The sequence below is a fragment of a genome, unplaced genomic scaffold (assembly GCF_019419815.1).
Source record: "Pyrus x bretschneideri cultivar Hongxiangsu unplaced genomic scaffold, Pyrus_bretschneideri_v1 Contig9, whole genome shotgun sequence".
Lineage (NCBI taxonomy): Eukaryota > Viridiplantae > Streptophyta > Magnoliopsida > Rosales > Rosaceae > Pyrus > Pyrus x bretschneideri.
The window spans coordinates 1,528,858-1,555,928 of record NW_025999831.1 but is presented as its reverse complement, the minus strand read 5'-3'; the positions used below and the strand labels follow the sequence as shown (position 1 = coordinate 1,555,928).

Genomic DNA, 27,071 nt, shown 5'->3' with positions numbered 1-27,071 from the left:
GTGGTTAAAATGTAAATCGCCTTCTGCACGTTTTATAGGTGAACTCAAGGTAAGCAGTTTTTATTGTGGACCAAAATTTCGGAAAATGATCTAACCTGGATGTATAATTGAGTTTATGAATTTTAATGGTTAAATTCATAAATATCTCGACCGCATGTGAATTTAATATTGTAGTATCTTTTAGCCTCTATATTGGTATCTGTGGCAAAAAATGAGTACCTCCATGAGAACGTTTTGTATATCGATCAATATTTTCAATTTGGGTATTTATTAGATGCCAGAAATTATAAGTCTATTTGCGAAAGTCTAAGTCAAACTGAATAGTACTCATTAGTAATCCAACATGTGCATGATGTTTGCTTATAACAAAGTGGCATGAATGAACAAATGTTTATGTTTCATGCATGACTTGAAATAGTATTAGTCGTTGCAAGATTTTGCATCACTTTGTCTTTATTTTTAATGTGTATATATTAAGTACTATTTTTATGGGACTGCATTTTTGCTTACCACCTTCAAGTGATGATAATGCTCACGACTTTATTTATCACTGTTAGTTGAGTTTAATTAAATTTTGAGATTGTACCTATCGACTACACAGATTTCAAATTTAAATTCATCTAATAATAATAAATAAAATTGTAAGCATCACCATCACTTAACCATCTCCCGTGATTTTTAACATATGCAGCTTGTCAAAGTCTATGTGGAAAAAGAAAAAGGGAATGTAGACGTATGTAAAATATAAAGTAAAAACTTTAGCTTTTTCTTGATTTATATCCTTTGGCTTTAACTTTAGCTTTAGCCTTATTTATTCCCTTTTCAAAGAGCATCTTTTAGTTAAAAAAAGGCAAAGGAAAATGCTTTTCCTTTAGCTTTAACTTTAGCTTTTTCTTTTTAATTATTGATTGGGAGGATCTGTCAATAATAAAGGACTGAGTCATTTTTAGCTTTAGCTTTAACTTTCTTTTTATGTATGGTTGATGTGGTGGTAATTATATGATTCAAAACTTTTGTGCCAGGGCTTTGAAAAAGAATATTCTACAAACAAAAAACCATTGCTTAAGGCTAAAGACTCACCTGCAAGCAAAAATATTTTCTAAATCCGCCACTAATATCACATATTTGAGATTTAACAGTAAGTTTTTCTTTGTTTCTTGTTTTTTCTTTCATTTTCAGGTTGTTAAATCAATAACTCACGATGCGTTTTATTTTATATTTCTTTTAACTAAATTATTTTGTGGCATTTTTAGATATGTCCAGTGTTCGATGGACGTATTTTCCCTCCTGAATTGTGGTTGAATTTGTAAGCAGCCTACCTAATTAGTAGGCTTTTTTTAGTACCTAATGATAAAAGCATTTGTTATCCCGTCTTACGCATTAGGTTGCAAGTTGATTGGCCTATGTGACTTTGCAAGGATGGTGACCTCTTTCTACGAAGATGAAGACTTCAAGTTGGAGACGAAGACGAAGACTTCCAGTTTAGGGCACAAACTTCCAGCTGCATTATGATTTTTATTTCTTTAATTTTTTTTTTTTAACGCAAAGAATTCTAGTTTTTCTATTAAAGACAGACTTTCCAAGTCTTTTAGTTTTCCAACTTGTACGTGGCGCATGCGATAACCAAGTTGTAGTATGGGTTTGTTATTGTCATGCATGATCCTTTTTTTCTATTTTTTTTTACTTTGGTATTGATGTGTTTTTGAAAAAAAAAAATAAAATTATTGAGTGTTTGGTAAATATATATTTTTTTAATTTTGTAAAAGCTCTTTTAACCCAAAAAAAAAAAAAAAAAAGAATCTTTGAGCATTTGGTAAACTTTTATATAAAACTGTTTTGAATATATTAAATGGCTAAAAATGATATGGTTTTAAATCTTATATAATAAGCCAAAGAGAATAATTTAGGGGTAACGATTGTAATTTTGTAAAATATGGTGCTACATTTATCATTTTAAATTTTATTAAATGGGTACCGTTTGCTATGATTTGAAAAAAAAAAGTGTGTTTTTATTTTTTATATAAGTATGGTGGACTATGCTTCTACTTTTTCTACTGTCATTACCAAAAGTTTTTTAAAAACCACTTTTTTTCTTTTAATTTTTTACACCAAAGATATTTGGTGTTCCAAATTTTTTAATAATCTGCTTTTTAGAAGCACTATAACCCCAAATTGCTCTTAGGACTTGGGGGCTATTCTTTTTACTCTCTCTCATTATATTTTGAGGAAATTATAGCAATAGTTCATCAACTAAAAATTCATAAGCATTGATCCCTTAACTCTTCAAAACATGCAGTTATGGTCATTTTCGTCAACTTCGTTAGAACTTCTGTGAAAATGAGTCACAAGCCACACACATGAGGCTAAATCAAGCGGCAAATATATGAAAAACAAAATGAGAAAAATTGTAGCAATAGTCCCTAAACTTTAACCCAATTAGAGAAATTGTCCCTCAACTTTAACTTAATTGGAGAAATGAGAATATTAAAACTGTTATAGAATACTAACCACTGTTAAAAAAATCCTTGGTGGCTCTAGGCAACTGGCAACCGTCCTGATTAATCTATAGGTGTTTGAAAATTAAGACAAGTCTAGGCGCCCACTTAGTCCAGCCTAGGTCGCGATTCTTACTTAGACAGAAAATAAATAATTTTCATTTTGCAATTTATAGCCTATATATTTCTATCTGTGGTAGAAAAATGGTTACGTCCATTAGAATTTTTGGTACGATCTAGTAGTATTACTCTTCACTAGTAAGTAAGAGGTCTTAGGTTTGAATCTTACCAAAGGAGAATTTGAACCACATTATTGCTAGCACATTGTGAGGCTAAGCCCACCCACTCCCTTTAGCGTAGATAATATCGTTTGTTTAAAAAAAAATATTTTCAACCATGGATATTAAATACAAAAGTGTTCGAACAAAAAAATCACAATACATTGAATTGTGGTTAAAATGTAAATCGCCTTTGCACGTTTTATAGGTGAAGTCAAGGTAAGCAGATTTTATTGTGGACCAAAACTTCGGAAAATGATCGAACCTGGATGTATAATTGAGTTTATGAATTTTAATGGTTAAATTCGTAAATATCTCGACCACATGTGGATTTAATATCATAGTATCTTTTAGCCTCTATATTGATATCTGTGGCAAAAAATGAGTACCTCCATGAGAACATTTTGTATATCGATGAATATTTTTAATTTGGGTATTTATTAGATGCTAGAAATTATAAGTTTATTCATAAAAGTCTATGTCAAGCTGAATATTACTAATTAGTAATCCAACATGTGCATGATGTTTGCTTATAACCAAGTGGCATGAAGGAACAAATGTGTATGTTTCATGCATGACTTGGAATAGTATTAGTCTTTGCGAGATTTTGCATCACTTGGTCTTTATTTTTAATATGTATATGTTAAGCACTATTTTTATGGGACTGCATTTTTGCTTACCACCTTCAAGTAGTGATAATGCTCAGGATTTTATTTATCATTGTTAGTTGATTTTAATTAAAGTTTGAGATTGTATCTATGTGACATCCCACATCGCCCAGGGGACTGATCCTTATATGTATATTCCATCTCTACCTAGCACGAGGCCTTTTGGGAGCTCACTGGCTTCGGGTTCCGTAGGAACTCCGAAGTTAAGCGAGAAGAGGGCTAGAGCACTCCCAGGATGGGTGACCCTCTGGGAAGTTGCTCGTGAGTTCCCAAAAACAAAAACCGTGAGGGAATGGTAAGCCCAAAGCGGACAATATCGTGCTACGGTAGTGGAAGCGGGCCCGGGAAGTGGTCCTACCCGGGCCGGGATGTGACATTGGTATCAGAGCCTATCCCTGGTCGGAAATGTGCCGACGAGGACGTCGGGCCCCTAAGGGGGGTGGATTGTGACATCCCACATCGCCCAGGGGACTGATCCTTATATGTATATTCCATCTCTACCTAGCACGAGGCCTTTTGGGAGCTCACTGGCTTCGGGTTCCGTAGGAACTCCGAAGTTAAGCGAGAAGAGGGCTAGAGCACTCCCAGGATGGGTGACCCTCTGGGAAGTTGCTCGTGAGTTCCCAAAAACAAAAACCGTGAGGGAATGGTAAGCCCAAAGCGGACAATATCGTGCTACGGTAGTGGAAGCGGGCCCGGGAAGTGGTCCTACCCGGGCCGGGATGTGACAATCTATCCAATACACAAATCTCAAAATTTAAATTCATCTAATAATAAATAGGGTTGTAATCATTACCATCACTTAACTATCTCTCGTGATTTTTAACATATGCAGCTCGTCAAAGTCTATGTGGAGAAAGAAAAAGAGAACGTAAACGTACGTAAAATAAAAAATAAGAACTTTAGCTTAGCTTTATTTATTTCATTTTCAAAGAGCATCTTTTAGTTAAAAAAAGGCAAAGGAAAATGCTTTTCCTTTAGCTTTAACTTTAGACTTTTCTTTTTATTTATTGATTGGGAAGATATGTCAATAATAAGAAAAAGAAAAGGACCGAGTCATTTTGAGCTTTAGCTTTAACTTTGTCTTTTTATGTATGGTTGATGTGGTGGTAATTATATAATTCAAAACTTTTGTGCCTGGGCTATGTAAAAGAATATTCTACAAACAAAAAACCATTGCTTAGGGCTAAAGACTCACCCACAATCAAAAATATTTTTCTAAATCCGCCACTAATATCACATATTCGAGATTTAACAGTAAGTTTTTCTTTGTTTTTTCTTTCATTTTTCGGGTTGTTAAATCAATAACTCACGATGTGTTTTATTTTATATTTCTTTTAACTAAATTATTTTGTGGCATTTTTAGATATGTCCAGTCTTCGATGGATGTATTTTCCCTCCTAAATTGCGGTTGAATTTGTAAGCAGCCTACCTAATCAGTAGGCTTTTCTTAGTACCTAGTGATAAAAGCATTTGTTATCCCCTCTTATGCATCATTTTGCAAGTTGATTGGCCTGTGTGACTTTGCAAGGATGGTGACCTCTTTCTACGAAGACGAAGACTTCAAGTTGAAGACGAAGACGAAGACTTCAAGTTGAAGACGAAGACGAAGACTACCAGTTTAGGGTGCAGACTTCCAACTGCATTATGATTTTTATTTCTTTTATTTTGTTTTTTTAACGCAAAGAATTCCAGTTTTTCTATTAAAGACAAAGACTTTCCAAGTCTTTTAGTTTTCCAACCTGTACATGGCGCATGCGATAACCAAGTCACAGCATGGGTTTGTTGTTGTCATGCTTGATCCTTTTTTTTTTATTTTTTTTTGTTTGGTATTGATGTGCTTTTTAAAAAAAAAAAAATTATTGAGTGTTGGGTAAATTTTTTATTTTATTTTGTTAAAGCTCTTTTAACAAAAAAAAGAATGTCTAAGTGTTTGGTAAACTTTTATATAAAACTGTTGTGAATATGTTAAATGACTAAAGATGATAGGATTTTAAATTTGATATAATCAGCCAAAACATAATTTAGGGGCAATGATTGTAATTTTAGAGAATAGGGGGGGTACATTTATCATTTGAAATTTCATTAAATGGTACATTTTGCTATGCTTTGAAAAAAAAAATGTGTTTTTTTTTGTAAGTATGGTGGACCATGCTTCTACTTTTCTACTGTCATTACCAATAATTTTTTTAAAAACCATTCTTTTTTTACCAAACACATTTGGTGTTCCAAATTTTTTAATAATCTGCTTTTTAGAAGCACATTTGGCTATTCTTTTTACTTTTTCTCATTATATTTTGAAAAAATTGTAGCAATGGTCCCTCAACTTTAATCTAATTAGAGTAATTGTCCTTCAACTAAAAATTCATAACCATTAATCCCTCAACTCTTCAAAACATGCAATTATGGTTGTGAAGCCAAAAATAGTAAAAAAAACATATGAAGGCGACACGTGAATTTTTGGGTTAAAAAGATAAGATTACCCTTGAGACAAATTGAAACTTCTACGCACGAGCAGTAGACAATCACCACTCAATCAAGGTTAAAAGTGATCAAAATAGGTATTTATTCAAAACCTATTTCATCCATCCTCATCAAATCATCCCCATAAGGTAACCTCAAATATTCATTCAAAATAGGATTAATTACCAAAATTAATTAATTAATTTTCTAATTAATTTCCTAATTGAATGTGACTATTTATGAAGAGTCAAAAGTTGTAACTCTTCATTTGAGTAGACACATCTTTCTATCAAAAGGCTCCACTTCTAATTTTCATTCAATTAATAATTTTAATATAATAATATTATTATTATTAAATTTTCCAACAATTCTGCGCATGAATCGAAATTGACTCAATATCATGCAAATGACAATGCAGACAGTAGAGAGAGAATTCAATAGAAAAAATACCGCATCGGGATAGGTGGCTTTTGCCTTTGAACCTTCTGTAGTGAATTACTATCGGATTTACTTAACTAATCAGTGAACATGATATCTTGAACTGCTTAGCCGTTTGTGTAAACGAAGACAATAGCAATCACATAATACCCTTCCAAACACCCTGTGATTGCTCAGTTGTGTTTATTTTGGCCCTGAACAATTCTTGGTTTCTCATGAGTGCTTTTAGAGAACAAAACCCTTCAAAAAATTCTCACGGGAATGGCCTCATTTGTCACTCAAGATAGGTGCACTCAAGATAGGTGACTTCCCATTAATAGTATCCTGTAATACCCCACTTGTTATTTCCAAGTATAGGAATTATTAAAAGTAAAGTTTATCCTAAATACGTTGCAGATAAAACTGTTTCATCATAGAACATAGGTTGGAGCTCCGCAGTTTCATCAAAGTTTATCCTAATTGCTATATTAAATCACATATAAAATCAAGAAATAATTGATGCAATTATATATCAAAGTAATGTATGCACATGAGTAACCAATGTTAAATGAACATGATACAATGGATTCGAAAAAACCTAGAAAATAAGGTCGAAGCAAATGTTGGACACTTTGTCTTTAAGACAAGTTTACGCCCCACTATGGTGCTCATGGTTCATCAGCGCATTTTTCCCAAGATAAAACGACAATGTCCTTGTAATAGTAGCACTCCAAATCATAGGGCTCCATGAACCACGATTGTGTTGAAAAATCTCTCATATCGAATCTATGAGACTTTCTAATATTTAATGGGAAAAATTATTTTGTGATTATAGGGGTCTGCCCTATTTATAGAATGCAAGATACCTCTTTGGAAAGTATGTGATTATTCATGAAAAGTCAAAAGTTGCAACTCTTCATTTGAGTAGACACATCTTTCTACTAAAAGACTCCACTTCTAATTTCCATTGAATTAATAAATTTAATATAATAATCTTATTATTAAATTTTCCAACAACCGTTACCTTGGCTACTTCGTTTTTGCTTGATTATGTGTAATGGTACACCAAGGCTTGAGGGCTAGCAAAAATGCACTCTATTAATGACATTGAAGATGGTAACTGCTTAGAGAACAAGGGACCGGGCAAATGTGGGAATGTCATTCTATCCATTGCATAATTATCTGAATATTTGCCACAAGGACTGAAGAGAGTTGAGGTTCCACCATAAATCAATTGGCGATATGGCGAATAGTCCAATCTCTTATAAACCCATGCAAGATCCACCATCTCATCAATATGGGATCCATTCTCAACACGTCCTCACACGTTTGGTGAATTTTTAAGCCTAACACGTGAACAACACAACGAGGTGATGTGGAGCACGTGTGGCCGTTTGTCTTTATACGTGGGATAACCTGCTCTGATACCATGAAGAAAGTTGATGTTCTACCATAAAACCAATTGGCGATATGGAGAGTAGCCCAAACTCTTAGGCCATCTCCAATCTAAGGGTCTAGAGGGCCGAAAATAGCCCGTAAACCGTTTCCAATTGAGGGCTAAGCCAAAGGGCTCATGGGCCCCACTGGACAAAAATCGGCCAAATGGCCAACCGGCTGGCCTAATCCAACCAGCCAGCCAGCCTCGGGCTTGGATGGATTTTCATTATTCCTGTCGGATATAACCAACAACATTGTATTTATTTCTGTCGGTTATATCTGACAGGAATTGTAGGCTTTTCTTTTTTTACAAATTTCTTTTTGTAAATTCTATTTTTTTCCTATAACTTCCTAAGCCATTATACAACATTAAATTAAATTAAGTAACATGAAACAACATTAAACAATATGAAACAACATTAAATTTAAATAATAAAATACGTTTGACCCTATGACCCTTTGACTCTCGGTTGGAGACGGTTTTTTGTGACAGGGCTAAAACAAGCACTATGGCCATTTGGCCCTCAGTCGGAGATGGAGACAAATATGACATTGTACTGTTCATTAAAATATTAATATCTTGGAGGCCCAGATGGCTAGAACGAGCCCTCTGGCCCTCGTTCTATTGGAGATGGCTTTATAAACCTATACAAGGTTCATTGTCTCATCAATGTGAGATTCATTATCAACAAGAACATCTTAAACTGATGCTCTCTTTGAAGTTTAAGCTAGTAACTAAGAATATATAATACTTTTAAATTACGTTTATTATTATATGATACTTCATATAAATGACCTAATGTAGAAAAATAAGTCAGTCAATAAAATTATATTCAATTAATAATTTTAAGAACTACTCCCCATATTACCAATTGGTTTTATGGTGGAACCGCAACTTTTTTCATATAGTTCGTTTATTCTCTGTTGGTTATGCGTACTCTTATTTTCAAATCCTAATTCATATCCATATGCTTTTAATGCATGCCACATTATTTTCTTTTCAGTTTTTAGGTTTTCATCTACTCGGAGCAGATGTTATCGATCTTCTGTTTGTGTACAATAAAGAAAATCATCTCAAAATGCCTGTTGTATATCATCTAATATGATAGAGCACAGAAACATGTATAATTTATTTCATCACTGTATATAGTAATCAAGCAAGGTACAACAAACAAGAATAAACCCACACAAATATTTTCTAGGATAAAAAACCGCATGACAGAACAATGCACGCACGGCCGAACGGCCAGCAAAAGGGATAGTGCCCAACCATTGCCTCCCTCCTCAAAACAACACAATCCGTTGGCGAACACTTGCGCTCACCTGGCACGAGTAAAACAGTTGATGAAAGAATTTTAGTAAAACCATGTTATAATCCCCAAAAATGTTATTTTGCATTGCATATATCGTTTTATATATCATTTACTTACATCACCCATTTAATCCCCAAGAGTTTACCTGTCACTGTGGATTGTGATCGCTTTTTTTTGGCCGGTGGACAAGATCTCAGCGGAAACAGTCAGGACACCATTTTCATCAATAGAAAAACAAACATCTGCTTTAACAGCTCCCTTACGAGCTGGAGGAATGTCATGGATGGTAAATCCACCCAAATAATTATTATCTTTGGTGAATTCACTCTCACCCTCAAACACTCGGAAGCAGATAACAGTTTGGTTGTCATAAAGAGTTGTAAAACTTTTGTTCTTCTTAATGGGAATTTTGTTGTTTCTTGTAATCACAACACTCATGTGTTCTTCTTCATCCACTTCAATTCCAAGAGACATAGGAATGACATCGGAGAGTGTGAAGTCTCGAAGCTTCCCAGCTATATTTCCACTCAAGACTGCAGCTTGAACGGCAGCTCCATAAGCCACGGCCTCATCCGGATTCATGCTCTTGCAAAGCTCCTTTCCCTTGAAAATCTCCTGTAATATCTCTTGCACCTTGGGAATTCTAGAAGATCCACCAACAAGAACGACGTCATCAACATTGGTTATATCCATTTTGGCATCTTCCAAACACTTTTTCACAGGCTCCATGCACTTGTTGAAGATATCCATGTTCATTTCTTCAAATAGGTCACGGGTAAAGTTTGTGTGAAAATCTTCACCCTTATACCAAGAATCGATTTCAATATCAGTGTCAAAGGAAAACGAAAGTGCCTTCTTTGCCTTCTCACAGGCAGTTTTGGCCTTCCGAAGAGCTTTGGCGTCTCCACAAATGTCCACGTTTTGCTTTCTCTTGAACTCCTCGACACAGTAATTTACCATTCTGTTATCCAAGTCTTCACCTCCAAGGTGAGTGTCTCCAGCAGTGGACTTCACGTCAAAGGCGCCATGACCTATGGTAAGCAGTGACACGTCTAAAGTACCGCCGCCCCAATCAAATATAACCACATTTCTCTTATTAAACCTACCGGCTTTCTTGTCAATGCCATAAGCGATGGCTGCAGCAGTTGGTTCATTGAGAATGCGCAGCACCTTTAAGCCGGCCAATTTACCAGCCTCTATTGTAGCCTGACGCTGCGAATCGTTGAAGTAAGAGGGAACGGTGATAACTGCATTTTTTTCACTTATCTTTGAGCAGAGGTAAGACTCGGCTATCTCCCGCATCTTTGCTAGAACCATGGATGAGATATCTTCAGCAGAAAATTTTTTCTCTTCACCCCTGTGTGTAACCGCAATCATTGGCTTGTCAGCAGGACCTTCTATGACCCTGAATGGCCAAAGCGTCCTATCTTTTTGAACAGTGTCCTCGCTGAACTTCCTACCAATAAGCCGCTTTGCATCTGTCAAGAGTTATTTTTAAATTAATTATTTCTTAAAGTGATTTATTTTTTTAACTTATTTTTACCCATCTATATAATAACGGGGAAAAGCATCCTTGCGGATCCTTTTTCTGGGGATTATAGAGATCCAGTAATTTTGAGTATTCATCGTATATCGTGTAGTTATAAATTATTTTAAAATTTAAAATTTAAAATTAAATATAAATAATACTTAATGAAAACTGATCGTATAATATATGATGAACAATCACGATCACGGAATCCCCAGAAAAAAGATCCGACGATGATTCTTTTCCTTATAACGCGACTGTTAGATCCTCTTCCAAAAATTCTAGTTATTTTTTAAATTGAATCCAATTGTAACATATTTATATCTTAAAAACACTACAAAATTTTCTAAGCGAAACATATTTAAAATAGAATTGAATACAACTAATTCTGAAGAGATAGATTACAATTTACAATCAAAAGATATCAATAACATAGGCAGCTAAAAACCACTTATCTATAATATAGTAGATTATCGAGGAAAAAACTCTACAATATAGGTAATTAAATAAGTAAAAAGATTGATGCAACATGGTTTTTGAAGGGCTAATTCTTATGATTTAGGATATATAATTCTTTGAAATTTTCAATTTTATCACAAACTTAATAAAAAGATAATAATCAGTAATTGGACCTATTTTAGAAAGTGAATTATTCCAAATAATAGTTATTGTTGTACTTTAAAAAAAAAAAATTATGCTGTCCTGTAACAATAATCAGATGTGAAATAAAACAGTAAAATATTCAATAACTGTAATTATAAAAGTGATAGGAGTAAAAAAATAGTATTATAATATTTAATAAATATTTATGTTTTGATTGTGTAAAATAACAAAAAAAATAAAAAAAAAAACAAAACGCAAAACTTATGGGCTTTTCTTCCTGTCTTGTTCTTTGTGCCAGAAAGTTCTTGATTGTTTCCTTTTTTTTTTTTTTTTTTTTTGTCCTTCTTGGTTTCTCTTTCCTTCTAGATTTTTCATTCTCCTGTTTTATCTGTTTCTTTCTGACAAAATATTTATGGCTTTTCTTCCATTTTTCGTCAATGACCCCTCCAGCGATCTGGCTTTTCTTTCTATTTTTCGTCAAAAGCTTTTCTTTCTGTTTCTTTCTGAAAAAATGTTTATGGCTTTTTCTTCCTATACCTTTTTTCCTTGCTTCTTTGTCACTCCCGTGTTCATTTCCTGCGATCTGGAACCTTTGCCTCACTCCCATTTCTATTTTCGGCATTTCGATTTTCAGGGCGTTGCATGGTTTGGGAGGTGGGGTGGTGGATGGTTGGGTGGGATCTGGGTTATCATCTAGCAGGGAGTGGGTTGGGATCCGTGGTCGGCGAGGTGGCGATGGGTGTATTTGGTGGGGATTGGGGGAGAGATGGGGTGGTGAATCTGGGTAGCACGGCGTCGGGGAGCAATCGCTCAGACTGGAGAAACGGGGGTGGAGTCAAGAACCGGGATGAAGGAGAAAGAGAGGGTAAGGAAAATTTTATTTGATGTCACTGTTCATCCATGTATTGTTATAAGGGTTGGCTTTCCAAAGCTGGATTTTGCTGCTTTGGCTTTTTATTTTTTATTTTTTTTTTCCAACCAAAATTATGAAAAAAAAAAGGCTGATTTTGAAGGTTTATTTTTATTTTTTAATTTAAGCAGTACCAAACTGGTACTCTGCAGGATACCAATAAAAATTGAACTAAATGTATATGAACTAAATATTGCCAAGTCGGGTACTTGAGCAGGATATCAATAAAGATTGAGACCAGTAAAAGTTTTCAACTTCCTAAAAGCTAACTAATAGAAAACGTAGGCAGTATAGTAGTATATGTACAGAAAGAAATTACCAAGGAAACGGTAAAGAAATGGTCATTTTAAACCTACCAAAGATTGAGTTGGCGGGGAATCTCCCGACTTGGTTAAAAGCTTCATCACCTACCAACCTCTTACTTTCAGTGAATGTAACATATGATCGAGTCGTCCTGTTACCGTGGTCGTTCGCTATGATTTCTGCATGATCATCCTGCCACACTGCTACACAAGAATATGTTGTCCCCAGATCAATCCCGATGGCATGGCCTTCTGCCATTTCTCAGCTCCGGAGCTTGAAGAATACTTTTTTATTTTTTATTTTTTGAAGGATCAGAGAGGTTCAAGAAGAATGTAAAATGATAAACATGATTACAGGAAATAGATGTGGAAGAAGATTTATATGGGAAGAAATGAAAAGTCCAAGTCAATACATACTTACGCACTAAGCTACCGTTTGGTACACAGACAAGACGGAATAGAGATTCCATGTTATGTTTGGTATACGCAGGATGGAACGGAACGGTTGTTTCATTATGAGTTTGGTAAGCGCAGAACGGAACGGAACCAAAAGATTAAGGCCTCGTTTGGCAGCTTGGACTGTACTGATTATTTCTATCGGATAGGATAAATAGCCACCGGATAGTACTGACTAAATTAGTCGGGTGTTTGGTGCAGTATCGGACTAGTGACCGTATTATTTATACTGTGTTTGATATTATACTAGATAGGAGACATCAAACTTTAAAAAAAAAAAAAATTAAAAAAATGAAATCATTTTTTTGTTCCTAGGTCTCTCCGCACCCCCCAAACACCCTCCCTCTCTCTCCCTTCTTCTTCCCTGACAATAGAAGAATCTCAAATAATTGTTCCCCAGCTCTCTCCACCACACCCCCCAAACTCCCTCCCTTTCTCTCCCATATTCTTCTTCCCCGACTAAATAATCCGGACGTTTTGGTTGGTTTTATTAAGCGGGTGTATATCGTATTATCCTATCCGACCGGTTAAATTTATCCGGTGTTTATTTAGTACGAGTGAACGCCAAACAGGGCCTAAATGACTAACTTACCCATATTCTGTCTGTTGTTTGGTACAATGTTTACACGTGGGACGGGACGTGACAGTTTTTTTTTTTTTTTTAATTTTTTCATATTTGAAGTTTGAACACATATATGCTTATCTATGATATATTTTTTACACTAGCACATGTTTGAAGATATGTATGCCATGAATTCCATCTTGGTGACCTTAGGGTCATGGATAATTGCTTGAAGGTTACTAAGAATGTTGACCATGTGTTCAACCTCGTAGCTGATTTGGGCACAATAGGCTTCATTTAGTCCAACCATTCTGTCATCTTTGATAACAATACCATGATTAGCTTCAACATGGTTGAAGCTTATCCGATCAATGATGTGAAAAGGCAACATTCATTAGTGTAAAAATTATGAGTCTCTATTTTCCGGAATAGGCTTCCATACATGTTTACATACTTTAGTAAATCACATAAAATTGCAAATGCATTCCTATCCATTCACAGCTCTCACAAACAATTAGTATCACTCAATCGTGTGATACAATTTATCTCCTCTCTCCTAACATGAAGTCTAACAAATGTCTTCTGCTCTAAACTATCTCTTTCCCTTTGTCTTCTCTATTGTTGTCCATACCTCAACAATTGTGTATTCATAGTAAAGATTTGTGCCATTATAATCCCAATGTTCAAAAGAACAAAGAAGTGATTCTCATATTCATCTATGTCTTCACATGCAAAAAAAAGGACACATGAATAAGTGGAGCATCAAAACACGCAAGATTCAATTTCAAGGTATGATTAAATGATAAAACAAAGTAGAGCATTGGTTTTTTGAATAAATATTCATCGGTTTAAAACTACGTCAAAAACAACAATCCAAAATATTGTAAGATACATGTATATTGCACAATATATTATCCGCACTTCTTCTCATATATAATCTCTGTAAAATTCAATTTGAAAGGTAATAACCATGTATTTGTTCGTAAGAGTCAGACTAAGGACGTTTAACATATATGCATACCAAAGTCAGCAATGAAACACAATACTATAAAAATGAAAAGAACATATATTTAAAACAATTCACCTATGAAAAAGTTGAGAAATATGCACGAACCTCCAAAATAAGAAAGCACATGTATCTAAAAAGCCTTTTGGCGGAATTCCCCACCAATCTAACACGCTTGGTACATTGAAGCTCAAAAGAAAGAGAAAATATTCAGCAAGTGGACTAAGTTTTAAATACACGAACCAAATACAAAGTTGTATCCACACAATTGCAACATGTTGTCGCTCCGTAATTCTTCTATGCAAAACCATACAGCACATAGATATGACATTCTATATCCTAAAGAGAATAATGGCACATTTTGTATCCACACAATTGCAACAAGTTGTCGCTCCGTAATGCTTCCCTCCTAGCAAATTAGTTACAAACTTATATGATGTCTCACATGGTTAAAGATAAGGGCTACTTTTACAAAAGAAAAGAACCAAGTCATCAACCACAGAGCATTTCACATTAATCCTTCGAAAAAGTAAAAAAAAATCAACAAAGATGTAGTACTTGGGCAATAACAAACGTTCGATAAAAATATTATGAAAGGAAGAAATATGCACATGATGAAACCTTCATGAATGACATGCGAATACATAGGGGTGGTTCGGTATGAGATCCTATACCGAAACTCTTGTCCCAATTCTCAAACCGAAATTTTCGGAAATCCCAAATTCAATACCAATCCCAAACCAAATTTTCGGGAATCCCGAAATAATTTCGAGATTTCGGGACAAATCGGGAATCCCAAAATGCTTTTGGGCTTTTGGACTAAAATTTGACATATTATGCTTTTGGCTAAAATTTGACATATTATGCTTTTTGGCCCAAACTGACAATTTGTTATTTCTACTAATTTGCCCACGGCCCACTGCACAAATTTGACATAGTTTCATAAATTAAGTTTCAATCTACCCACTGCCCATTTGTGCACAAAGTTTCAATAATAACAAAGTTTCAATCTGCCCACTACACATGCATCATGCATGCAATAAAAATAAATTAGGTACCAAACCCAAAAACAAAAATAATAGTTACAAGCCAAGGTTTTAAAATAAATAAAGTAACAAACTCAAAAGCAAAAATAATAGTTATAAGCCAAGCTAGGTGGTGGCTGGGTGGTGATTCTGGTGAAGGAAGGTTGGTGGCACAGTGGCTGCGCTTCAAGCTCTTGATGGAACGGAAGTGAAAATTGAAATGGGGGATCTGACCTAAAAACAAATGAACGGCACAGATTAAATCTAAAACAATGAACGGTTGAAATAATTCTCTTATAATTAAAAAATAATATATATATATATATAATATTTATTTCGGTTCGGTATGGGAATACCGAAAAAATGGAGATGCAATACCGAATCCCGTACCGAAAATTTCGGTTTTGTTCGGGATGACATACCGAAAATTTCGGGAATTTTGGTTTGGGATTTTTTTGGTTTGGGATCGGGATTTTTTCGGTTTGGTTTGGGATTTTTGGGATTTTTTTCCAGCCCTACGAATACATAACTACCAAGTACCAAGCTTGATTGGGTACAACCTAGAAGAGCCAATTATATACACATTATAGAAACACACGATTGCAAAGGAAATTAAAGGTTTATTCGCTCCAGAAAGCAGAAATGAGAGCTCACATAACTAAAAGGTTAATTAGGAGATAAGGAATTCAATGTGAATGATGAATCCAGAAATAGTGGCCTATGCAAAATGAAAATTTTAAGTCTCATTACATTTCATTCGTATGAAAAAATAAATACCTAACTACTTATCTAAGCGTATCACGGATTCACATTAGCAAAGAAAATAATCCATTAATCAAAGCGGAACCTTCTGTACGTTTATGTAACAAATAAAACATAAAATCTCTGCACATGTTAGAGCATAAGGGCATGAAGGATAGCTTGACTATGACCTTTAAATCTTTTTGGTAAGAGTCAACTGAATTCTGAAATCAATAATTTCTTTCTATACCATATACCACAAAACTAATTAGCCCCAGAAATTGGCTCCACTTAGAACTAGAGATTAGAGAAACCAAGTGCTGGTGATTATTAAAGAGACCCTTCTATATTTCAACAAGTTCAAAAGAATAATTCACTAGGGTTACTTCTCATAGCTAGCAATTACATGATAAAACACATGGTGAAGCATAAGGGGTTCTTTTACGAAACAAAATTGTCGAGTAATGAGCCACTAACATTTCAATATGCACACTTGGATGCGGCTGGTAAATATTAACACGTAAACAAGAAACAAAAACACAGAACACAAATATCTGCTCACAATGTAACCACACAGAATGGATGTTGAGTTTAAGTTTGTACTCTTAGGTCATTTACTCATGTTTACTTGGAAATATGGACTGTGGAGAGCCTTGTTGAAAAGTATAATTTTTGTGAAAAGAAAAGCGGAGTGTAGATGCACGTGAAATAAAAAATAAAAACTTTAGCTTTTTCTTGAATTTTTTTTTTTTTTACTTTAACTTTAGCTTTAGCTTTATTTGTTTCATTTTCAAAGAGCATATTTTAATTAAAAAGGTCAGAAGGAAATGCTTTTCATTTAGTTTAGCTTTTTATTTTTATTTATTGATTAGGAACAACTTTCAATAATAAGAAAAAGGAAATGGCTGAGTCATCTTTTGCTTTAGGTTTAGATTTGTCCTTTTATGTATGTTGATGTGGTGGTAATTATGTGATTCGAAACTTTTGTGCCTAGGCTTTGAAAAAGAGTATTCTACAAACCAAAAAAACCTTTGCTTAAGGCTAAAGACTCACCTCATAACCAAAAAATATTTCCTAAATCTGCCACTAATATTTCATATTCAAGATTTCACAGTAAGTTTTTCTTTGTTCTTTTGTTTTTTCTTTTATTTTCAGGTTGTTAAATCAATAACTCACAATGCGTTTTATTTTACTTTTCTTTTAACTAAATTATTTTGTGGCATTTTTAGATACGTCCAATGTTCCATGGATGTGTTTTCCCTCCTGAATTGCGATTGAATTTGTAAGCTGCCTACCTAATCAATAGGCCTTTTTTTTAGTACCTAGTGATAAAAGCATTTGTTATCCCCTCTTATTCATCAGGTTGCAAGTTGATTGACCTGTATGACTTTGCAAGGATGGTGACCTCTTTCTACTAAGACAAAGACTTCGAGTTGAAGACAAAGACGAAGACTTCTAGTTTAGTGCGTAGAGTTCCAGCTGCATTATGATTTTTACTTCTTTTATTTTGTTCTTTTAACGCAAAGAATTCTGGTTTTTTTTATTTTTATTTTTTTCTATTAAAGACAAAGACTTTATAAATCTTTCAGTTTTCCAACTTTGTACGAGGCGCATGCGATAACCAAGTCGCAATATGAGTTTGTAGTTGTCATGCATGATCCTTTGTTTCTATTTTTTTTTTTTTTAGTTTGGTATTGATCTGATTTAAAAAAAAAAATTGTCTCAGTGTTTGGTAAATTTTTATATAAAATTGTTGTGAATATGTTAAATGACTAAAAATAATATGATATTGAATGTGATATAATAAGCCGAAGAGAATAATTTAGGGACAAAGATTGTAATTTTGTAAAATATGATCGGGAGGGGGTGGGTACATTTATCATTTGAAATTTCATTAAATGGGTACCGTTTACTATTCTTTGAAAAAGAAAAGTACTTTTTTATTTTTTATAAGTATGGTGGACAATGCTTCTACTCTTTATACTGTCATTAACAGCAGTTTTTTATTTTTTATTTTTATAAAAGCGATTTTTTTTTTTTTACCAAACATATTTGGTGTTACAAATTTTTTAATAAACTACTTTTTAGAAGCACTATAACCCCAAATAGCCTTTAGGACTTGTGGGTTATTCTTTTTACTCTCTCGCATTATATTTTGAGGAAATTGTAGCAATAGTCCCTCAACTGTAATCTAATTGGAATAATGGTTCCTCAACTAAAAATTCATAACTATTGATCCCTTAACTCTTCAAAACATGCAACCATGGTATTTTTCGTCAATTCCATTAGAACTTCTGCTAAAATGAGTCACGTGCCACACACATGAGGCTGAATCAAGGAGCAAATCTGGAAAACAAAATGAGAAAAATTGTAGCAATAATCCCTAAACTTTAACTCAATTGGAGAAATTGTCCCTCAACTTTAACCTAATTGGAGTAATGAGAATATTAAAACTGTTACTGAATACTAACCACTATTCTAAAAATTCCCGCCTTGCACCGCCTAGGTGCTAGGCGACTAGCCATTGCCTTGATAAATCTATAGATGTTTGATAAATCTATAGGCTTCCACTTAGACCGCCCTGACTATTCTGTAGATTTCTAGCACTGGAAATACATTAGTTTGTCGTAACATCTTTTTCTACAGTCGCATGACAAGAGCCTCCGTATATGAAGTGGACTAGCAGCCCCTAAACAGAGAACTCTACAATAGCTCCACCGCCGCCCTTCCCTCTCAACTTGCAAAAAGCACCATCAAGGTTAACTTTAGGTCGTTCTAGACCTTGAGAATGTCGTTGTTACCATTGTTGGAAAAATAGGATCTAATTGCTATATTAAATTACATATAAAATCAAGAAATAATTGATGCAATTATATATGAAAGTAATGCATGCACATGAGTAACCAATGTTAAATGAACATGATATAATGGATTAAAAAAAACCTAGAAAATAAGGTCGAGGCAAGTGTTGGACACTTTGTTCTTAAGACAAGATTACGTCCCACTACGGTGCTCATGGTTGATCGGCGCATGTCTCCCAAGATACAATGACCATGTCCTTGTAATAGTAGCACTCCAAATCACAAAGCTCTATCAACCACGATTGTGTTGAAAACTCTCTAATATGAATTCTATGAGACTCTCTAATATTTAATGCACTCTATGTATGATTATGTAAACAACGAAAAATTATTTTGTGATTATAGGGGGCTTTCCTATTTATAGAATGTGAGATACATCTTTGGAAAGTATGTGACTATTCATGAAGAGTCAAAAGTTGCAACTCTTCATTTAAGTAGACACATCTTTCTACCAAAAAGCTCTACTTCTAATTTCCATTCAATTAATAAATTTAATATAATAATATTATTATTAAATTTTCCAACAACTCCCCACATGAATCGAAATTGACTCAATATCATGCAAATGACAATGCAGACAGTAGAGAGAATTTAGTAGAAAAAGTACCGCATCGGAATAGGTGGTTTTTGGCTTTGAACATTCCGTAGTGAATTACTATCGGATTTACTTAGCTAATCAGTGAACATGATATCTTAAACTGCTTAGCCGTTTGTGTAAACCAAGACAATAGTAATCATATAATAGCCTTCCAAACACCCCGTGATTGCTCAGTTGTGTTTATTTTGCCCCTGAACAATTCTTGGTTTCTCATGAGTGCTTTTAGAGAACTAAGCCTTCAAAAAATTCTCACGGGAACAACCTCATTCATCACTCAAGATAGGTGACTTCCTGTTAAGAGTATCCTGTAATACCCCACTTGTTATTTCCAAGTATAGGAATCATTAAAAACAAAGTTTATCCTAAATACGCTGCAGATAACACTGTTTCATCATAGAACATGGGTTGGAGTTCCGCAGTTTCATCAAAGTTTACCCTAATTGCTATATTAAATCGCATATAAAATCAAGAAATAATTGATGTAATTATATATCAAAGTAATGCTTGCACATGAGTAACCAATGTTAAATGAACATGATATAATGGATTCGAAAAAACCTAGAAAATAAGGTCGAAGCAAGTGTTGGACACTTTGTCCTTAAGATAAGTTTACGCCCCACTACGGTGCTCATGGTTGATCGGCGCATGTCGCCAAAGATACAACGACCACATCCTTGTAATAGTAGCACTCAAAGTCACAAGGCTCCATGAACCACAATTGTGTTGAAAACTCTCTCATATGAACTTAATGAGACTTTCTAATATTTAATGGGAAAAATTATTTTGTGATTATAGGGGGCTGCCCTATTTATAGAATGCGAGATACCTCTTTAGAAAACATGTGACTATTCATGAAAAGTCAAAATTTGCAACCCTTCATTTGAGTAGACACGTCTTTCTACATAAAGACTCTACTTCTAATTTCCATTCAATTAATAAATTTAATATAATAATAATATTATTAAATTTTCCAACAACCTTTACCTTGGCTACTTCCTTTTTGCTTGATTATGTGTAATGGTACACCAAGGCTTGAGGGCTAGCAAAAATGCACTCTATTAATGACATTGAAGATGGTAACTGCTTAGAGAGCAAGGGACCGGGCGAATGTGGGAATGCCATTCTATCCATTGCATAATTATCTGAATATTCGCCACAAGGACTGAAGAGAGTTGAGGTTCCACCATAAATCAATTGGCAATATGGTGAATAGTCCAATCCCTTATAAACCCATGCAAGATCCATCATCTCATCAATATGGAATCCATTCTCAATATGTCCTCACATGTTTGGTGAATTTTCAAGCCTAACACGTGAACAACACAACGAGGTGATGTGGAGTACGTGTGGCCGTTTGTCTTTACACGTGGGATAACCTGCTCTGATACCATGAAGAAAGTTGATGTTCCACCATAAAACCAATTGGCGATATGGGGAGTAGCCCAATCTCTTAGACCATCTCTAACCAAAGGGTCCAGAGGGCCGAAAATAGCCTAAAAACTGTCTCCAATTGAGGGCTAAGCCAAAGGGCTCATGGGCCCCACTGGACAAAAATCGGCCAAAGGGCCAACCAGTTGGCCTAATCCAACCAGCCAGCCAGTCCCGGGCCTGGATGGATTTTCATTATTCTTGTCGGATATAACCAACAACATTGTATTTATTCCTGTAGGTTATATCTGACAGGAATGGTAGGCCTTTTTTTTTTTTTTTTTTTTTTTTAAATTCTAGTTTTTTTCCTATAACTTCCTAAGCCATTATACAACATTAAATTAAATTAAGTAACATGAAACAATATTAAACAATATGAAACAACATTAAATTTAAATAATAAATTACGTTTGGCCCTATGGCCATTTAGCCCTCAATTGGAGATGGTTTTTTGTGACAAGGTAAAAACGAGCACTATGACCCTTTGACCCTCGGTCGGAAATGGAGGAAAATATGGTCTTTAACTGTTCATTAAAATATTAATATCTTAGAGGCCCAGATGACTAGAACAAGCCCTTTGGCCCTCATTCGGTTGGAGATGGCCTTATAAACCTATGCAAGGTTCATTCTCTCATTAATGTGAGATTCATTCTCAACAAGGACATCTTAAACTAATGCTCTCTTTGAAGTTTAAGCTAGTAACTAAGAATATATAATACTTTGAAATTACGTTTATTATTATCTGATGCTTCATATAAATGGCCTAATGTAGAAAAATAAGTTGGTCAATAAAATTATATTCAATTAATAATTTTAAGAACTACTCTTTATATTGCCAATTGGTTTTATGGTGGAACCGCAACTTTTTTCATATAGTTCGTTTATTCTCTGTTGGTTATGCGTACTCTTATTTTCAAATCCTAATTCATATCCATATGCTTTTAATGCATGCCACATTAGTTTCTCTTCAGTTTTTAGGTTTTCATCTACTCGGAGCAGATGTTATCGATCTTCTGTTTGTGTACAATAAAGAAAATCATCTCAAAATGCCTGTTGTATGTCATCTCAATATGATAGAGCACAGAAACATATAGTGATCAAGCAAGGTACAACAAACAAGAATAAAGCCACACAACAAACAAGAATAAACCCACACAAATATTTTCTAGGATAAAAAACCGCATACAGAACGATGCACGCACGGCCGAACGGCCAGCAAAAGGGATAGTGCCCAACCATTGCCTCCCTCCTCAAAACAACACAATCTGTTGGCGAACACTTGAGCTCACCTGGCACGAGTAAAACAGTTGATGAAAGAATTTTAGTAAAACCATGTTATAATCCCCAAAAATGTTATTTTGCATTACATATATCGTTTTATATATCATTTACTTACACCACCCTGTTAATCCCCAAGAGTTTACCTGTCACTGTGGATTGTGATCGCTTTTTTTTGGCCGGTGGACAAGATCTCAGCGGAAACAGTCAGGACACCATTTGCATCAATAGAAAAACAAACATCTGCTTTAACAGCTCCCTTACAAGCTCGAGGAATGTCATGGATGGTAAATCCACCCAAATAATTATTATCTTTGGTGAATTCACTCTCACCCTCAAACACTTGGAAGCAGATAGCAGTTTGGTTGTCATAAAGAGTTGTAAAAGTTTCGTTATTCTTAATGGGAATTTTGGTGTTTCTTGGAATCACAACACTCATGTAACTTTCATAACCCGATTTAATTCCAAGTGACATAGGGATGACATCCGACAGTGAGAAGTCTCGAAGCTTCCCAGCTATATTTCCACTCAAGACTGCAGCTTGAACAGCGGCTCCATAAGCCACAGCCTCGTCCGGATTCATGCTCTTGCAAAGCTCCTTTCCCTTGAAAATCTCCTGTAATATCTCTTGCACCTTGGGAATTCTAGAAGATCCACCAACAAGGACGACGTCATCAACATTGGTTATATCCATTTTGGCATCTTCCAAACACTTTTTCACAGGCTCCATGCACTTGTTGAAGATATCCATGTTCATTTCTTCAAATAGGTCACGGGTAAAGTTTGTGTGAAAATCTTCACCCTTATACCAAGAATCGATTTCAATATCAGTGTCAAAGGAAAACGAAAGTGCCTTCTTTGCCTTCTCACAGGCAGTTTTGGCCTTCCGAAGAGCTTTGGCGTCTCCACAAATGTCCACGTTTTGCTTTCTCTTGAATTCCTCGACACAGTAATTCACCATTCTGTTATCCAAGTCTTCACCTCCAAGGTGAGTGTCTCCAGCAGTGGACTTCACGTCAAAGGCGCCATGACCGATGGTAAGCAGTGACACGTCTAAAGTACCGCCGCCCCAATCAAATATAATCACATTTCTCTTATTAAACCTACCGGCTTTCTTGTCAATGCCATAAGCGATGGCTGCAGCAGTTGGTTCATTGAGAATGCGCAGCACCTTTAAGCCGGCCAATTTACCAGCCTCTATTGTAGCCTGACGCTGCGAATCGTTGAAGTAAGAGGGGACGGTGATAACTGCATTTTTTTCACTTATCTTTGAGCAGAGGTAGGACTCGGCAATCTCCCGCATCTTTGCTAGAACCATGGATGAGATATCTTCAGCAGAAAATTTTTTCTCTTCACCCCTGTGGGTAACCGCAATCATTGGCTTGTCAGCAGGACCTTCTATGACCCTGAATGGCCAAAGCTTCCTATCTTTTTGAACAGAGTCGTCGCTGAACTTCCTACCAATAAGCCGCTTTGCATCTGTCAAGAGTTAATTTTAAATTAATTATTTCTTAAAGTGATTTATTTTTTTAACTTACTTTTCCCCACCTATATAATAACGGGGAAAAGCATCCTTGCGGTCATTTTCCTAGGAATTATAGGAATCCCGTAATCGTGATCATTCATCGTATATCGTGAGGTTAAAAATTATTTCAAAATTTAAAATTTAAAATTAAGTATAAATAGTAGCTAACGAAAACTGAATGTACGATATATAATGAACAGTTACGATCATGAGATTTTTAGGATTCTCAGAAAAAAATCCGACGAGGATCCTTTTCCTTATAACGGGACTGTTAGATCCTCGTCCAAAAATTCTAGTTATATTTTAAATTGAGTCCAATTGTAACATATTTATATCTTAAGAAGACTACAAAATTTTCTAAGCGAAACATATTTAAAATAGAATTGAATACAACTAATTCTGAAGAGATAGATTATAATTTACAATCTAAAGATATCAATAACATAGGTAGCTAAAAGCCATTTATCTATAATATAGTAGATTATCGAGAAAAAAAACTCTACGATATAGGTAATTAAATAAGTAAAAAGACTGATGCAACATGGTTTTTGAAGGGCTAATTCTTATGATTTAGGATATCTAATTCTCTGAAATTTTCAATTTTATCACAAACTTAATAAAAAGATAATAATCATTAATTGGACCTATTTTAGAAAGTGAATTATTCCAAATAATAGTTCACAAAAATTGAGTTGGCAGGTATTTAGGATATATAAATAGTTATTGTTGTGTTTTGAAAAAAAAAAAATGCTTCTGTTGCGTTTTAAAAAAAAAAAAAAAAAAACTTCTGTTGTGCTGTAAAAATAAAACAGTAAAGTGTTTGATAATTATAATTATAAAAGTGATTGTAGTTAAAAAAAAAAAAAAACCAGTATTATAATATTTGATAAATATTTATGTAAAACAACAATAATTATGTAAAATAACACAAAAAAAAAAAAGCACAAAACTTATGGGCTTTTCTTCCCATCTTTTTCTTTGTGCCAGAAAGTTCTTGATTGTTTCCTTTTTTTTCCTTTCTTCGTGGTTTCTCTTTCCTTCTAGCTTTTTCACTCTTCATTTTTTCTATTTCTTTCTGACAAAATATTTATGGTTTTTCTTCCATTTTTCGTCAATGACCCATCCAGCGATCTGACTTTTCTTTCTATTTCTTCCTATTTTTCGTCAAAAGCTTTTCTTTCTATTTCTTTCTGACAAAATGTTTATGGCTTTTTCTTTATACCTTTTTCCTTGCTTCTTTGTCACTCCCGTTTTCATTTCCTGCGATCTGGAACCTTTGCCTCACTCCCATTTCTATTTTCGGCATCTCGATTTTCAGGGCCTTGCATGGTTTGGGAGGTGGGGTGATGGATGGTTGGGTGGGATCCGGGTTATCATCTAGCAGGGAGTGGGTTGGGATCGGTGGTCGGCGAGGTGGCGATGGGTGTATTTGGTGGGGATTGGGAGAGAGATGGGGTGGCGAATCTGGGTAGCATGGCGTCGGAGAGCAATCGCTCAGACTGGAGAAACGGGGGTGGAGTCAAGAACTGGGAAGAAGGAGAAAGAGAGGATAAGGAAAAAATTATTCGATGGTACTGTTCATCCGTGTATTGTGATAAAGGATGGATTTCCAAAGCTGGGCTTTCCTGCTTTGGCTTTTTCGTTTTTTTTTTTTTCACCTAAAATTGTGAAAAAAAAGGTTGATTTTTTTTTAAATTTAAGCAGGACCAAACTGGTACTCAGCAGGATATCAATAAAAATTGAACTAAATATTGCCAAGTCGGGTGCTTGAGCAGGATATCAATAAAGATTGAGACCAGTAAAAGTTTTCAACTTCCTGAAAGCTAACTAATGGAAAACGTAGGCAGTATAGTAGTATATGTATAGAAAGAAATTAACAAGGAAACGGTAAAGAAATGGTCATTTTAAACCTACCAAAGATTGAGTTGGCGGGGAATCTCCCGACTTGGTTAAAAGCTTCATCACCTACCAACCTCTTATTTTCAGTGAATGTAACATATGATCGCGTCGTCCTGTTACCGTGGTCGTTCGCTATGATTTCTGCATGATCATCCTGCCACACTGCTACACAAGAATATGTTGTCCCCAGATCAATCCCGATGGCATGGCCTTCTGCCATTTCTCAGCTCCGGAGCTTGAAGAATACTTTTTTATTTTTGATTTTTTGAAGGATCAGAGAGGTTCAAGAAGAATATGAAATGATAAACATGATTGCAGGAAATAGATGTGGAAGAAGATTTATATGGGAAGAAATGAAAAGTCCAAGTCAATACATACTTACGCACTAAGTTACCTTTTGGTATGCAGACGGAACGGAACAAAGATTCCGTGTTATGTTTAGTACGCGTAGGATGGAATGGGATTGTTGTTCCATTATGTGTTTAGTAAGCGCAGAACGGAACGGAACCAAAAAATTAAATGACTAAATTACTCATATTCTGTCTGTTGTTTAGTACAATGTTTATAAGTGGGACAGGACATGACAGTTTTTTTTTTTTTTTTAATTAATTAATTAATTTATTTTTATTTTTAATTTTCTTTTTTAAAACTTTTTCATATTTGAAGTTTGAACACATATATGCTTGTCTATGATATATTTTTTACACTAGCACAAGACTGAAGATATGTATGCCATGAATTCCATCTTGGTGACCTTAGGGTCATGGATAATTGCTTGAAGGTTACTAAGAATGTTGATCATGTGTTCAACCTGGCAGCTGATATGGGTGGAATGGGCTTCATTCAGTCCAACCATTCTGTCATCTTTGATAACAATATCATGATTAGCTTCAACATGGTTGAAGCTTATCGGATCAATGATGTGAAAAGGCAACATTCATCAGTGTAAAAATTATGAGTCTATTTTCCGGAAGTAGGCTTCCATACATGTTTACATACTTTAGTAAATCACATAAAACTGCAAATGCATTCCTATCCATTCGCAGCTCCCATAAACAATTAGTATCACTCAATCATGTGATACGATTTATCTTCTCTCTCCTAAAATGAAGTCTAACAAATGTCCTCTGCTCTAAACTAGCTCTTTCCCTTGGTCTCCTCTATTGTTGTCTATACCTCAACAATTGTGCATTCATAGTAAAGATTTGTGCCCTTATAATCCCAATGTTCAAAAGAACAAAAAGTGAGTCTCATATTCATCAATGTCTTCACATGCCA

At 34.8% G+C, this 27,071-nt stretch overlaps 2 protein-coding genes and 1 long non-coding RNA gene across 4 annotated transcripts; 1 reads left to right on the top strand and 2 right to left on the bottom strand.

Annotated features, from left to right (window-relative positions):
* The first annotated feature begins 4,502 nt into the window (after positions 1 to 4,502).
* On the top strand, positions 4,503 to 5,182 carry LOC125473578. Its single transcript, XR_007255431.1, has 2 exons — positions 4,503 to 4,698; positions 4,808 to 5,182. It is a non-coding gene; the product is annotated as an uncharacterized LOC125473578 (long non-coding RNA).
* Positions 5,183 to 8,879: 3,697 nt separating this feature from the next.
* Positions 8,880 to 12,778, bottom strand: LOC103956440 (heat shock cognate 70 kDa protein). The gene is made up of 3 exons (XM_009368431.2): positions 12,469 to 12,778; positions 9,217 to 10,549; positions 8,880 to 9,081 (listed from the first exon to the last, which is right to left on the bottom strand). The coding sequence occupies exons 1-3, from the start codon at positions 12,671 to 12,673 to the stop codon at positions 9,078 to 9,080; spliced, it is 1,542 nt and encodes a 513-aa protein (XP_009366706.2). The 5' UTR covers positions 12,674 to 12,778; the 3' UTR covers positions 8,880 to 9,077.
* Positions 12,779 to 22,127: 9,349 nt separating this feature from the next.
* On the bottom strand, positions 22,128 to 26,116 carry LOC103956439 (heat shock cognate 70 kDa protein). 2 transcript variants are annotated; one of them, XM_009368429.3, is made up of 3 exons: positions 25,809 to 26,115; positions 22,516 to 23,848; positions 22,128 to 22,380 (listed from the first exon to the last, which is right to left on the bottom strand). In XM_009368429.3, the coding sequence occupies exons 1-3, from the start codon at positions 26,011 to 26,013 to the stop codon at positions 22,377 to 22,379; spliced, it is 1,542 nt and encodes a 513-aa protein (XP_009366704.1). In that variant the 5' UTR covers positions 26,014 to 26,115; the 3' UTR covers positions 22,128 to 22,376. The 2 variants fall into 2 exon arrangements, with proteins under 2 accessions (XP_009366704.1, XP_009366705.1); XM_009368430.3 differs by lacking the exon at positions 22,128 to 22,380 and having other exon boundaries at positions 22,512 to 23,848; positions 25,809 to 26,116.
* Positions 26,117 to 27,071: the final 955 nt, after the last annotated feature.